Raw genomic sequence first — 13313 nt, 5'->3', positions numbered from 1 at the left:
GATAAACATTCTGGAACACCCAGTCAAGCGTCTTCAGGCTCATTACTACCGGCTCCCTTTAAAAAGGTTACTCCTTTCTGAGAGCCAGGTCGCAATTGGTTGAAATGTCATATAAAACACAGAGGTCACAGAAGTCAATTACCGTTTGCAACCATTGTGCAAACGGATAATAATTAGATGTCCATTAGGACATCCTGATTCCTAGAATTGCCTTTTTTGTTGTTGTTATAACTACAAACACTTGTGCTCTTGAACTGAGATTTCGTGAGAAACATCTGCAGACACTGGAGAGCGAGAGAGACAGACGTTGAGCTGAGAGAGTGATGAGAGGCTGTCTTTCAAAGCGTCATAGAGTAGGAGTGCTAATCTAGGATCAGTTTAGCCTTTAAGATCCTAACGAATATGATTATAAGGACTGATCCTAGATCAGCACTCCTACTCTTTGACGCTTCATGAATATGGTCCCTGATCTACAGAACAGGCCTGTTGAAGGCGGGGCACATGTAGGAAGTGGAGGGGACCAGATCTGAAGTGAGGGAGGTTGAGGTGGGAGGCAGCGGGTGAGGCACGGGGGTTGAGTTCAGGTGAGAGGGGGTTGAATGAGGGGTGGGTACTGTTTAGGATCAGGGTGGGTGTTGGATGTGTGTTGCTTGTCTTAGCTGGCTACCTATACTATAGGTATTAGCTACCACAACACGGCTACTACCACCATCACTTCACCACCATAGAGTTCACTCTCTCAGGAGGAGGGTTCTACTAGGCCTACGGCAGGGACACTAGATGCTAAATCTCCCCCTCCTAGAAAAACCAACGGTCCGCTCCCACGTAGCGGCCGGTTACTCGCCAATCGGTTAAGGGGACGCCGGCGGAGCTACGAGCTGTCGGGTCAGATGTCGTCGATCTGTTGGTCCGCCAGACAGACGGACGGTGACCCAGTTGGGGGGGGGGAGGGGGGAGCGAGAGGGAGAGGTAAAAAGAAAGACAAAAAAAAGAAAACAAAACAGGAAGAAGCAGTAATTAATTGGAGTCAAACTGTACTGCATCCAAAATGGCACCCTACTCCCTTCACAGTGCACTGCTTTTGAACGAGAAGTGCATTACACAGGATATAGGGTGCCATTTGGGATGCCTTTAAATTATGTAATGTTTGCGTGTGAAGGTTTTTGATGGGCCGAGTGATACACACACAAAAAATAGGCATGGCTACATGGCTGTACGCAAGTTATTGGGACAGGGACGGGGGGGACGAGATCAATATACAATCAGTATATTCATGCTTCTATCTATATTCTATAATAACTTCTTATAGCAGATGAAGCAGCCCCTACTACTGATGAAGGGACTAATAGCTTAGTGGCATGTCGTTGATGGAAATGGCGGTGGAGCAATAGTACGTGACGAGGATCTAACTAATCAAGCTTCAAATGACAGTTCCCATCAAAGTCCAACATTAAAAGGACCCATAACAACACCACTCATTTAGAGTAGATCTTTAAAAATATATATACATCTTTCTAACTGTTGTTAATGACTAGTAGTGAATGAATAGGGAGACCAGAGAGTGACAGAGTGGCACTTGTGTTTGTGAATGATAGGGTATCCAGTGAGGAGAAAGTGGATGCACACCCCCCCCCCACAAAAAAAGAGTGCATTTGTGAGTGAGTTGAAAATATGACACAGTAAGACGAGTGGGTTGCTATTGGAAACGGGAACTGTCAGTTACACTTTCATGCGTCGCGCCTAGGTAGGTGGGCAGAAATGGGGAAGGGGGAGAGGTCAGTGGAATGGGAGGGGACAGGGGGCGGGGCTAGTCACCAGGGGCTCCGTGTGTTCCTTGAGCTCCTCCAGATGCGCTAATATATTCTTCTTAGTGATGATGCCCAATACAATCCTGTACAAACACACACCTGTTACTCAGGAGACTGCCCGTCGCGCAAACACAGAGAAAGACAGAGAGAGAGAGAGAGAGAGATAGAGAGACAGCAGCACAAAGCATACAAAACACAAAATAACTTATAGAAACATAAATAAACATAACATAAATGACATAAGTGTCAAATCATAACATAAAGTACCAAACAAATCCTAATAGTGTTGCTTTAAAAGAATGGTCAATAAATATACTACTCCTACAGATGGTGATTTTATATCAGCATGCGTCAACTGGATGCTAACTAGTGTTATTCGTGCATATGATTCATCTTTGTGTCGGTTTCAATAACTTCCTTGTTCACTTGTAATGGATTCTAACCTTGTGAGTAGTAACGGAATCAAGTATTGTAGATAAATAACCTAGGATATAGTATGTCTGATGTTTCTACGTTTTAGCCTAAATGTATAGCTACTGAATGACACATTCATTGAGACCAAAGGTGGCATCAAACAATAGAAAATGAAACAATTATGACAAAAAGAAAAGTGTATAAAACAAAAGGACTGCCGTCATCTGTGATCTCAGTCACTCTGCCTCTCCTGACTGTGTCTAAACATCCATCTTTAAACATAGTCTAAGTATATGACTGCCGGGTAATGACGCACAGAATGAGGGTTTCTACACTTCTCTGGAAACAGCTCGGGTGGACATTCCTGCAGTCAGCGTGCCAATGGCACACTCCCTCACATCTGTAGCATTGTGTTGTGCAAAACGGCACATTTTAAAAAGTGGCCTTTTATTGCCCCCCAGCACAAGGTGCACCTGTGTAATGATCATGCTGCTTAATCAGCTTCTTGATATGCCACACCTGTCAGGTGGAATGGATTATTTTGGCAAAGGTGAAATGCTCACTAACAGGGATATAAACAAATCTGTGCACAAAATATGAGAGAAATAAGCTTTTTGTGCGACAAATTTCAGGGATTTTTATTTCAGTTCATGAAACATGGGACCAACACCTTACATGTTGCGTTTATATTTTTGTTCATACATCATTGGATGCAAACTGTCTGTCCTGTAATTCCTATTTTAACCACCAGGTGTCCCTTCAGAGTCATATTCAACGAGTGAGCTTGTACAGTACAATTGAAGGCCACCAACTTCTAAAACAAGACACACGAGTCCCTCCAAAGGAAACTGGATAACAACAATTTTCTGTCTCGAGCTTGCATGACGGGAATTTTTCAAATCTATGATTTACACTCACTATTTTTCAATGAACACACTGCAATCCTTAAGAGCTTCTTAGTCATGCTACTGAATAAAGCTAGATAGGTTTCCTCTCTGTATGATACCTGTTCTACAGTAATGGTGGTAGCATATTGGTGAGTCTGGTATTTGTTAAGTGGTATTTCAGTAGTTATATTGGTAAGAGTAGCGCAGCTAGCATTTAGCTGAAAGGCCATGCAGGTTACAGCCTACAGGTTATAACAGGTTATAACACCACGGCTCCCAGTGTCCATGCATCGCTCTACAGTGAGGCGATGCATGGCTAGTACATCCCATTATCCAGACTAGCATATCACTTCAAATGCATGATGTACAATTCCAGTAGTGTGTGTATATTGGAACAGACCTTGAGAGTGTGTTGTCTGGTTTGTGTTGAGGGAACTCGGTGTTGCCTGTTGAGGTGTTAGTTCAGGTTGCCAACACAGAGGCTGAGGTAAGGAGGACTTAGGAAGACTCTTTCCCCCAGTGTTCCCTCCTTGTCTTTCACACCCCCCCCCCATTTTGAAGCTGTGATTCCCTCATCCCTTTTCCATTCCCCCCAATTTCTTCTCCCCCCTCCCCTATTTCCCATGCCACCCTAGCGATTACCCCTCCCCCACCACCAGCACACACACACCCCCCCACCCTCTCGTTTCACTCTTTATGCATCACCAGACATTGTCGGAGGCCCAGCTTGGACAAACTCCCAACCCTCCGATCCCCCCCAGGCATCACCCCTTCCCATGCCACCCTACCCCTCATCTCATCTCACCCGTTGTGTGTCACCAGACACTGGCGGAGGCCCAGCTTGCGGAAGATGTCCACCACGATCTCCATGGGCGTGTGGTCGGTCACGGTGAAGGGGCTCATGTCCAGGATGGAGCGCAGCTTGAGGGGCCGCGGGCTGTCGGCGGGCAGCGTAGGGGCGTGCTGCGTGAAATAGACCCGCGAAGTCAGCAGGATACCCTCCTGCTTCCGCCGTGCGTTCTCTGTTGACAGTTGGGAGGGAGAGAGGGAGTGGGTGGGTGGAGAACGAGAAATGAGATTTGGTTCGTTTCTAAGTCGGGGGGTACCCGAGCCATACCCATGCGATGTTTAGGTCCTACCCTCCCCAGGACCAATTTTTGTGCCAAATGTAAAATGTAAGGCCCGGCCCTGCCTGAAACCCAAAATAACTTTCTCTGTTAGTATATCCATTAGCTGCTCCTCTCAGTCTGTCACTCACTTCCTGCCCGCTGCTCGCTCTGCATGTGCTCTGGGAGTATCCATAGCAACGACTCTGCTTGGGCTGCTCTGCTCAATGACGAGGCATGAGAGAGCAGTTAGCTGCTACTTGAGTCACTCTAAACTCCCGACAAACACAAGGAACATTATTATTTTTTGTGAAATAATGTCTCCTGTCTTACATTTGACGAGGTTGAAGCACTTCTGACACCATGTTATGATCTTAGTCAGATATGACTTTGAGCAAACGGCTCAGGTTCAAAATGTTAGTGCTACCGAGCCCTGCCCGTACCCTTGTTATTGTTGAAAAACAAAACAAAAAACAGGCCCTCCCCGAGCCTAACCCGATGCATAATGTAGGGGCCCGCCGGGCTTGGGTCGGGTAGCAGAGCTCTAGTGCCAGATAGGGAGGGTTTACACTTTTGGCACAATTCCATTGCTTTCATTGGCGCTAGGTTAGCTCAATAAATTAATTGCAGCTAGCAAGTATTTGAAAGGGAATAAAATACACCCTGCCATCTCTCCTCACCTATAGCGATGGTGATGTCCCTGCGCAGAGCGAAGCCAACCAGTCTCTGGGACTCCTTGGAGACGATGACAGGGAAGCCATTGTAGCTGGTCTCGTTGATGATCCCCTGTAGTTCCTCCACTGTCAGGTCGTCCTGCGTCAGCACCGCTAACGGCGGATCACTACGCCGTGGCCGCATCACCTGAAGTCACACAGGAATGGAAGAACATCATGTATCTACTTGTGAATCATTTTTGTGAAGTTTGTTTTGATTACTGTGTGTGTGTGTGGATACCTCCCGCGCCAGCGTGGTGTGTGTGAACTCCTCCTTGGCGTCGAGGAAGGGGTACCCGTTCAGGCGGATGTGTGACTCGTAGATGCCCTCGCGCCCGAAGGCGTCGCCCACCCACTTGCTGGTCATGACGGCAGCCATGAGGGGCACGATGTACTCCAGGCCGCCCGTCAGCTCAAACACGATGACCACGAGAGACACGGTCATCCGCGTTACACCACCTGGAACGCAACGCAATGATTCACGTATTATTCCCCGTTTATTTTACCAGGTAAGTTGACTGAGAAGTGAGAGCACCATCTTTTACAACCCGGAGACAAGGGAAGAGTTGCATGGGAGAGGACCAAAGCCTTATTACAGCAACATAGATTACATTTGAAAAAAATCGACCAACACAGTCCATATAGCAATGTATCACAAGGGGAAACTGACACTGAGTAAGAACAACAGACAGAACCATAAAAACACAGACAGACCCACAGCCAGTGAAGTCCTTCAGTGTAATCAAGGACCTCAGCCATCCAAACCATGGTCTGTTCACCCTGCTACCATCTCGCAGACGGAAACAGCACAGGTGCATCAAAGCCAAGACCGAGAAACTGATAAACAGCTTCTATCTCCAGGCCATCAGAATGCTGAACAGCCATCACTAACCGGCCACCGCCGGTACTCTGCCAGGCACCTTAGAGACTGGTGCTCCCATGTATATTAAGGCATTGAAAGCCAGGTCACTTTAATAATGTTTACATACCGTTTTACCCACTTTATACATATATACTGTATTCTAAGCATGGCTCATCCTATATAACTACTGCTGTACACACCTTTTCATATACTGTCTATACACACCATTTATATTTATATTCCGGACTCTGACATTGCTCTTTCTGATAACGCTAGACTGGCACAATTACCGTATAACCATGTAACCAACGTTTATGGATGAAGGCCATCATGGAAATAAAATACAATTAATTTACTGTATAACGAATGCCCCAATATAAGAAAAATATTGATTCCTTTAATTAATATGAATTGATTCTTTTGAATGATTATTTTTCACAAATTGAATGATTCGCTTCGCCATTGTAGCAGTTGGGGTTCGGTTCAATCGCGGTAAATGGAATCACAGGAATCAAAATAATAATTTGTGAATCTCGAACAGTTAAAGGAATTTTTTTGATGTATCCTTCCTTTTGAATTGTGTCGTTGCAAAACTCATTTTGTAGATACTTTAAGTTGGTTTGATGCTAGTAGTCAGCCTGAAGTAAACACTTTTAAGGGAAGATACAGTATAGTGCGCCCTATAACATCTGCAATGGGGAAGCATGCTGAAACAGTCATTTCGAAAGTTCTTTTCAGAAAAACAACAATTAAATGTTGACTGCAAAGTAGGCCTACCTGACATGATGATTTGTACCAATCAGGTGCACATTTATTTTCCAAACTCTGCAATCACACGTGCAGTACAGAAAGCTGACAGAAACACAGCTTGCCCCAACGCTCTCTTGCTATGCAGTTGAATTAAAGGGGAACTACACCCTCCAAAAAAAAATTCCCAGACCTCAAAGGGGTTCTCCTGAACAGTTGAATGATAGGTGGGAATCAAAAGTTTACCCTAAATAGACATACCCAAACGTAAATCTTTTTCATGGAGATGGCCATAAACTGGTAAAGTTGGATAGTTCCCAAAAGGTCTTGAACTCACCTTTCTGGTAAAAAATAGTTAGAAATTGCTGAAGTCTACTCACTTTTGAAGACAGAAGCTCAAATACATAGTACAAATATTGTTAAAAATCATATGATTTTTTTCACTATTCAACAGAGGTGGGGAAAGAGATCTTGAAATGATTGAAATGCTTTCGAAATATAATAACAATCCAACTATAAACGACTTGCTATAAGATTTAACATTTCTTATAACTGCAAAATAAATATGATCATACTTAATGACAGTACAATATTGGCACTATGTCATATAACTGCCGACAGAGAATTTCCTTCTAAACGTCCCCTGAGTGGCGCAGAGACACCATTCAAATGTGTTCATACTCATCAGCTTTAAGGACCAAATGATTTTGTCCGTCTATGACCAAGAGAAAGCGGTATAGTTTCAATTCTATGAAATGCAATATTTATTCACGTTGAGAGCTCTAAATCCGTTTGAGAATATCACAGCAGGATTAAACTACCCAGGCTGGATCCGATAAGACTGTCACCGTTCGTTCATATGCCGTCTCACAGGCTGGGCTGACTCGCTCAGGGGAAGAGTAAATCAATTCTTTGTCTGGATAGGCCAGAAAATGTGACACGTCAATCCCTACGCAAATGTAGGTGTGAAACCTGACACTTCCAAGTCAGCTCCGCTGAGAAAATGGTAGCGGAGAGCAGACAGATTTCTGGCATTATAAGGCACGGGACCCTAAGGCGTTCACAGAGCGCTTTGTACACCAAAATGGCAGTCGGAACCGGTCAAAAAAAACGCTTAAATTTCCTGATATGGGGGACTTAACATAGCAGTGTTGTGGACTTAGAACATACAATTGTGTTGTGTTGTAATTGTAAAAAATTTGAGTGAAAACCTGAATAAAAACAAAGAAACCAAGATAACAAAACTTAATTTGGGCGATTTAAAAAATTTTTTTAAAAAGGGGGGGGATTTCATAGGGCCCTATAAACAACACACAAAAAATAAAAAATGCTATTCGAATGGTATTACGGAGACGGTAGTCATTTGGCTGGCCAATAACCATCATGCAAAATTCCATGATCATCACAGCCCAAGATATTGCGCATTCTTCACTTGTTTTATACTTTTTGGATTATGTGTGTATTTTTATTGTGTTGCTAGATATTACTGCACTGTTGGAGATATAAACATAAGGATTTCGCTGCACCTGCAATAAAATCTGCAGATCTTTGTATGCGACCGATAAACGTGGATTTTTTAACTCACCCAGACATGCGGCGGCCCCCACCATGGCATAGAGTCCCGGGGTGATGCAGTCGGTGCCTACCTCGCACCACTCCCTGAACACTAACCAGTCGTGGTGGTAGTACGCCAGCTGCTCCACGGCGATGCCAACGATACGCCCGGCGATCGCCCCGATGGCCATACTGGGGATGAACAGGCCAGCAGGAACCTGGGGATAGGAACCACAGCTCAAAGAACCACTCCAGCTATTTCTGAACATTTCCCGTTGAAAAATATCCTGAACTAAAATCCCAATTCTGCTCAATGCCTTTCAACCCCAAACCTGATCAGCATTACTTGGGAGTGTTGACTACAATCGAAGATCTGCATTAGGCCACGATCTGATAATTTCCCCAATACAACCACATTAACTAGACAGCACTCCACCTGCCCCCCACCTGCCGTTCCTCACCTTAAGTCCGAAGGTGAAGATGGTCATGATGATCTTGAAGATGAGCGCCAGGCACAGCTGCCAAATGGCTGCGTACACCCCGGGTCCAGCCGGCTTGTTGGGAGACGCGTCCACAAACGCCTTGCTCCCGTTCATCTGACTCCTGTACTGGCACAGCTGGGACGACTCCAAGGGTCCGCAGTCGGTAAACAACTCTTTAATCAGCTCGCTGGTGTTCTGCCGCGTGTACGGGTTGGGGAACGCCACGACCGCGGTAATGGCCGCCACGAAGATCACCTCCAGGATGGGGTACTTCCCGAAGCGGGTAGACTTCCTCCTTCGGCACCAGGCGATGTTGGCCTTGATGAAGAAGGCCCCCCAGAGGCCTCCAAACACCCCCAGCAGGATGAAGGGGATAAGCTCAAACAGGTACCAGGGGGTGTGGTACTCCACATAGAATAGGACCAGACGGCTGTTGCCAAACGGGTTGATGGAGCGGAGGATGAAGGCTGCCACCAATGCAGCGAAGAAGGAGCGCCACAGGGTCTTCAGAGGGAAGTAGTAGCTCACCTGGGGGGGGGGGGGGGGCAGACAGGTGCAGGGGAGCAAGGAAATTATAGAGTGTGATTCAATGAACAGACACACAGTCAGGCACATGCACGCACACTCAGTATAAAACGTACCTCCTCCAAGCTGAAGAGTACTCCTCCTATGGGAGCACCGAAAGCCACGGACACCCCGGCCGCTGACGCTGCAGATAGGACCTGCGCAGAGAAGACAAAAACAAAAGAAACACAGGCCGAGTCAGCGGAAACACCGACAGGAATTGACCTAAAACACAGTCGTATATCCTACTATGTGGTGACACAGAAAAGGGCTGAAGACAAAACTCCACACGGTCATGTAATACAACAGATACAGACACAAACCATATCCGCTCTCTCCTTAGGCTCGTTCTTTGACGTACTTGGACAATAAAAGTTGCAGGGTACTGTATTTGACCGCGCCTAACAGAACCGTAGATCACATAATCGCACGCACCTCTCGCTTCTTGGCCTCGTTCTTGCTGTACTTGGGGAAGAGGTATGAGAAAATGTTTCCGCAGCAGCAGGCCACGTGGACCAAGGGTCCCTCCTTCCCCAGGCTCAGCCCAGACGCTACAGCCAGCACCAGGGTCACGGTTTTGATCAGCAGGGTCCACTTCCCCAGGTAACCCCGGATGATGAACCCACTCAGAATGGTCTTTATCTGGGGAGACAGAGACGTGGGGGGAGGAAAGTAGTAAGATATGCGTTTCCCATTAATATCTCCCTCCTCCTGAAGTGTGCCCTCGTTCACTACTTCCCACAAACCTAAAAGCATTGGATTGGTGGAGGCATGTGCTAGTGGGAGTTTCCACCATACTTCTTCCACTGGTAATTTCCTTACAACTCAGTGAAGGGAAGTGAACAAGTGCACACTTTGGGAGGAAGGAGAGGTACTTGCGACATGGCCAATGTAAATGTCCTTTGTTCTCTGGGAGAGAGAAGGGAGGTGTTCGTAGAGTCTATTGAAAACGTTAAGGACGCATTAAGCTCACTGGTGTGCTGGAGTTCCCTTTTTTATTAAATGTCTAAGTAAGGGAAATATCTAAGTTGAAGAAACTATCCCTTTAAATTCAACAAAATAAACTAAAAAGGTAAATGTCCAAACATATCCCAAACGGCTTCAGACTAAGAATTTACAAGACGAACAAAACATTTCCAACTGCTCCCCGTGGCTAATCCTCATCTCGCGCTCTTTCTGAATCACAATATATACTGTATATATAGTGTGCGTGCGTGTGTGTGTGCATCCATGTGTACGTGTGCGTGTGTACGACTTCACCTCAGGTATACCGGAGCCACAGGCGTAAGGGGCGAACACCTTGACCAGTAACACAGCCAGGAAGGCGAAGGACAAAGCCCAGTAGATGTACATGAAGTAGTTCATGATGTAGGAACCAGGGCCCTGGGACAGAGGAGGAGGAGGAGGAAGAGCATATTATTAACTGTTAATACACTGACACAGGGTATAAGGACATTTGTTCTGAGGTTAGATTCATAAATGTGTCTGCATCAGGAGAACACATATAGAACGACCAAATCAACTCCTGGTGTCATCTATAACAACATGGAGTCAGTCTAAACGGTGGTGAAGACACTTTATACCTCTCTCACCTCTGCCTGACTTGTCCCTCTCTACTCTGGTAACCGCTAGCTTATAACACCGATAAGTTGCTATATTACAGCACATAAGGTGCTTATAACAGCTATTTGAAACCTGTAACACCTACGTCAATGAAATCCTTCTTACCTCTTCCTGGCCCAGGATGAGCCCCGCCCAGCTCTTCCACTGAGGACACTTGTCCCGCTCAGCGAACGTGGTCTCGTTGGAGCCCCAGCAGCATTGCTCATGGTTGAACCACATGGCATTCAGACACACCCCCTCCTTGATGTCGTTCAGCCAATCAGCAGCGATGTCGATTAGACCAGCCAGAGCACCTGATTAGACAAGGAGGAAGGGGAGGAAGAGAGGATGAAGGGGATGAAGAGAGGATGAAGAAGAGGACAGGGAAGAGAAGAAGGAAACGATAGTTTAAGCCTGTGCCACGTTGACTTTCATCAAAAGCAAGACGAAAAACATACATGTTGTCGATGATGAGCCTACATTTACTGTAATTACCCGTAACTGGCTATTAGTACAGGTGAGCTCAGGTGACTGCGTGTGTGTGTTACCTGAGGCCAGCCCTGTCAGTGTCACCACCAGCCACCCAGACCAGGCATCATACAGGCTCTTGGTAAACTCCCAAGCTGATTCCTTCTTCTTAGCATTGATCTGCGAGCACGCACACACGCACACACACGCGCACACACACACACACACACACAGAGCAGGGTTAGAAACACACACACAGTTCTCCCCCTTCTTAGAGTAACTATTAACAAAATATTGATAATTTATTACCACTCATAATGAGTGGCCTAACTACCCATAAACTTGTGCTGCTACTGCAGTGTGTCATATTGACAGCAACTATTACTGTTCCCGTTTGGCAGGTATAAAAAAAAAATAGAACAATTAAAAATGTAAAAACATCCAGACAAAATTCAAATGAGTGAGGTTATGACATTTCTAGAAACCACTCAGATATAGCAAAAGACGAAATGGTTTCCTTGTGGTGTTTACAAGCCATGCACACAGAGCCACCACAGAGAAAGTAGGGAACACTTCTGTCTAGGCTAGGGCACCATTTAAGGGGCCCAGCACAGAGCCCTGGGGGACACCCTTGTGATTGTTTAACCTACCTTAGTTGAATACACTGTTATGCTAAATGACTAAAATATTATCCATCTATAAAATGCATTGCATCAGAGCCACAGGTTCTGCAGCCTTTCTTTTCTTAAAGCAGCCTAGTTTCTTAAATGTAAATGTTGTCCTCACCTTGCGGTGGCGTTCCCGGTCCTTGCACTTCTCCCGGACCCAGTCGATGGTGTGGAAGTCATCATAGGTGCCGACCCCCGGGATGGGCTCCTCCAGGAAGTCCAGCAGGTGGGTGGTGCTACTCATCACCCCGCCCCCGTTAGACATGACGTAGTTAGATCCTACAGGAGAGAGAGCGAGCGCAAGTCAGTGAGAAAGTTATTGTGAAAGACTGGCAAACGGTGGAGTACAAGCTCGCTGACAAATTTCTAGGAGTCTGGATGGGACAAGTCCTGCTACGAAGAAGCCATCTGGGTCAGACAGCGATGTAACAATCTTCCCGGTCAATTTGCACTGAAAAACCCAGGTGAAAAAAAAAAAGAGGGAACAGTAACAGTGTCAGAGAAAACCTCCCAATCTTTGACTAATGCAGTCACATCAGACAAGAGAGATGATTCCCCCCGCCCCCTGAACGAAGACCAACCGCAGTCAAAACGCTGCTACCGTACATCGAAACCGACCAGCAGAGGACTGAACAGTGTGGTGTTGTCTTTTCTCCTTTCTTCTCACATGATAGTCATCCCTTAAATCAAATTACGCCAAACCCCAGCTCCCTCTTCTTTTTTTTTAACACTGTGTGCGTCAGCCCGGAAGCACTAAATATCTGCTCCATTATCGGACCCATTAGGAAGACACTGCGAAGCACGGCACACGCCGCTGGCTTACGAAAACTAATGAGAATGAACATTGGGTGGAAACTCCGTCCATCCATCTGTTGGCTGCTGCATCTCAAAACCAGAGCCAGACATGGTGGAGAGAGACTAACTGCTGTACACACACACACACACACACATACACACCTCCTGTTATAATCAGATATCCTAATCAGTTACTCCCTCACCCCCAGGCACTCTGGAGCCAAATGGAGGTGGTTTCAGACTTGATGGCAGATTGAACACAGAAGGTAGAAACCGAGGCTTATCCAGGTCTCTTGAGTTCCTTTCAACTAATCACTCACTGGTCATGGAGGTTAGACTCAAAACAGTAGTTCATTCAGGTTCTAAAAGATGTCCTTCCAAAAAGGGCCGTTCTGGTTTAAACTGTGAAGGAGAATGTTTACTTCCAAGTCTGTGAGGTTCTCTTCCTCGAAACTCGTTTCACAATCTCTGATAACGGTTCCCCATAAAAATAGGCGCAAGGACACGCGGGTCTTCCTACGGTCACATGGTTCTGTGTACACTACAGGTTGTGTCGTAGTAAGACTGTGACAGGGGTAACAGAGGCACAGTAGTGGTGTGACTGTGAAGTGAACGCTGGTCAAGGATTACAAACACTGACTGC

General features: G+C 46.1%; 1 protein-coding gene across 12 annotated transcripts in view; it reads right to left on the bottom strand.

The window, feature by feature from the left end:
* LOC110500450 (H(+)/Cl(-) exchange transporter 3) overlaps positions 1–13313 on the bottom strand; it is a 63773-nt gene that overhangs the window by 3447 nt on the left and 47013 nt on the right. For 4 of the 12 annotated variants that reach the window (XM_036957877.2, XM_090214546.1, XM_090214549.1 and 1 more), the window contains 13 exons: positions 11994–12154; positions 11288–11387; positions 10866–11053; positions 10398–10520; positions 9573–9779; positions 9215–9295; positions 8553–9101; positions 8123–8309; positions 5170–5387; positions 4896–5076; positions 3915–4131; positions 1816–1891; positions 845–901 (listed from right to left, as the gene is read on the bottom strand). In XM_036957877.2, coding sequence (XP_036813772.1) covers positions 887–901; positions 1816–1891; positions 3915–4131; positions 4896–5076; positions 5170–5387; positions 8123–8309; positions 8553–9101; positions 9215–9295; positions 9573–9779; positions 10398–10520; positions 10866–11053; positions 11288–11387; positions 11994–12154 — 2303 coding nt within the window. In that variant the 3' untranslated portion in view covers positions 845–886. The remainder of the gene's footprint in view (positions 1–844; positions 902–1815; positions 1892–3914; positions 4132–4895; positions 5077–5169; positions 5388–8122; positions 8310–8552; positions 9102–9214; positions 9296–9572; positions 9780–10397; positions 10521–10865; positions 11054–11287; positions 11388–11993; positions 12155–13313) is intronic. The other 8 variants (XM_036957873.2, XM_036957874.2, XM_036957878.2 and 5 more) reach the window with 2 other exon arrangements.

The sequence above is a fragment of the Oncorhynchus mykiss genome, chromosome 21 (genome assembly GCF_057628025.1).
Source record: "Oncorhynchus mykiss isolate SJ-2025 chromosome 21, ASM5762802v1, whole genome shotgun sequence".
In the NCBI taxonomy this organism is placed as follows: domain Eukaryota; kingdom Metazoa; phylum Chordata; class Actinopteri; order Salmoniformes; family Salmonidae; genus Oncorhynchus; species Oncorhynchus mykiss.
This window is presented reverse-complemented; position numbering and strand designations above follow the sequence as displayed.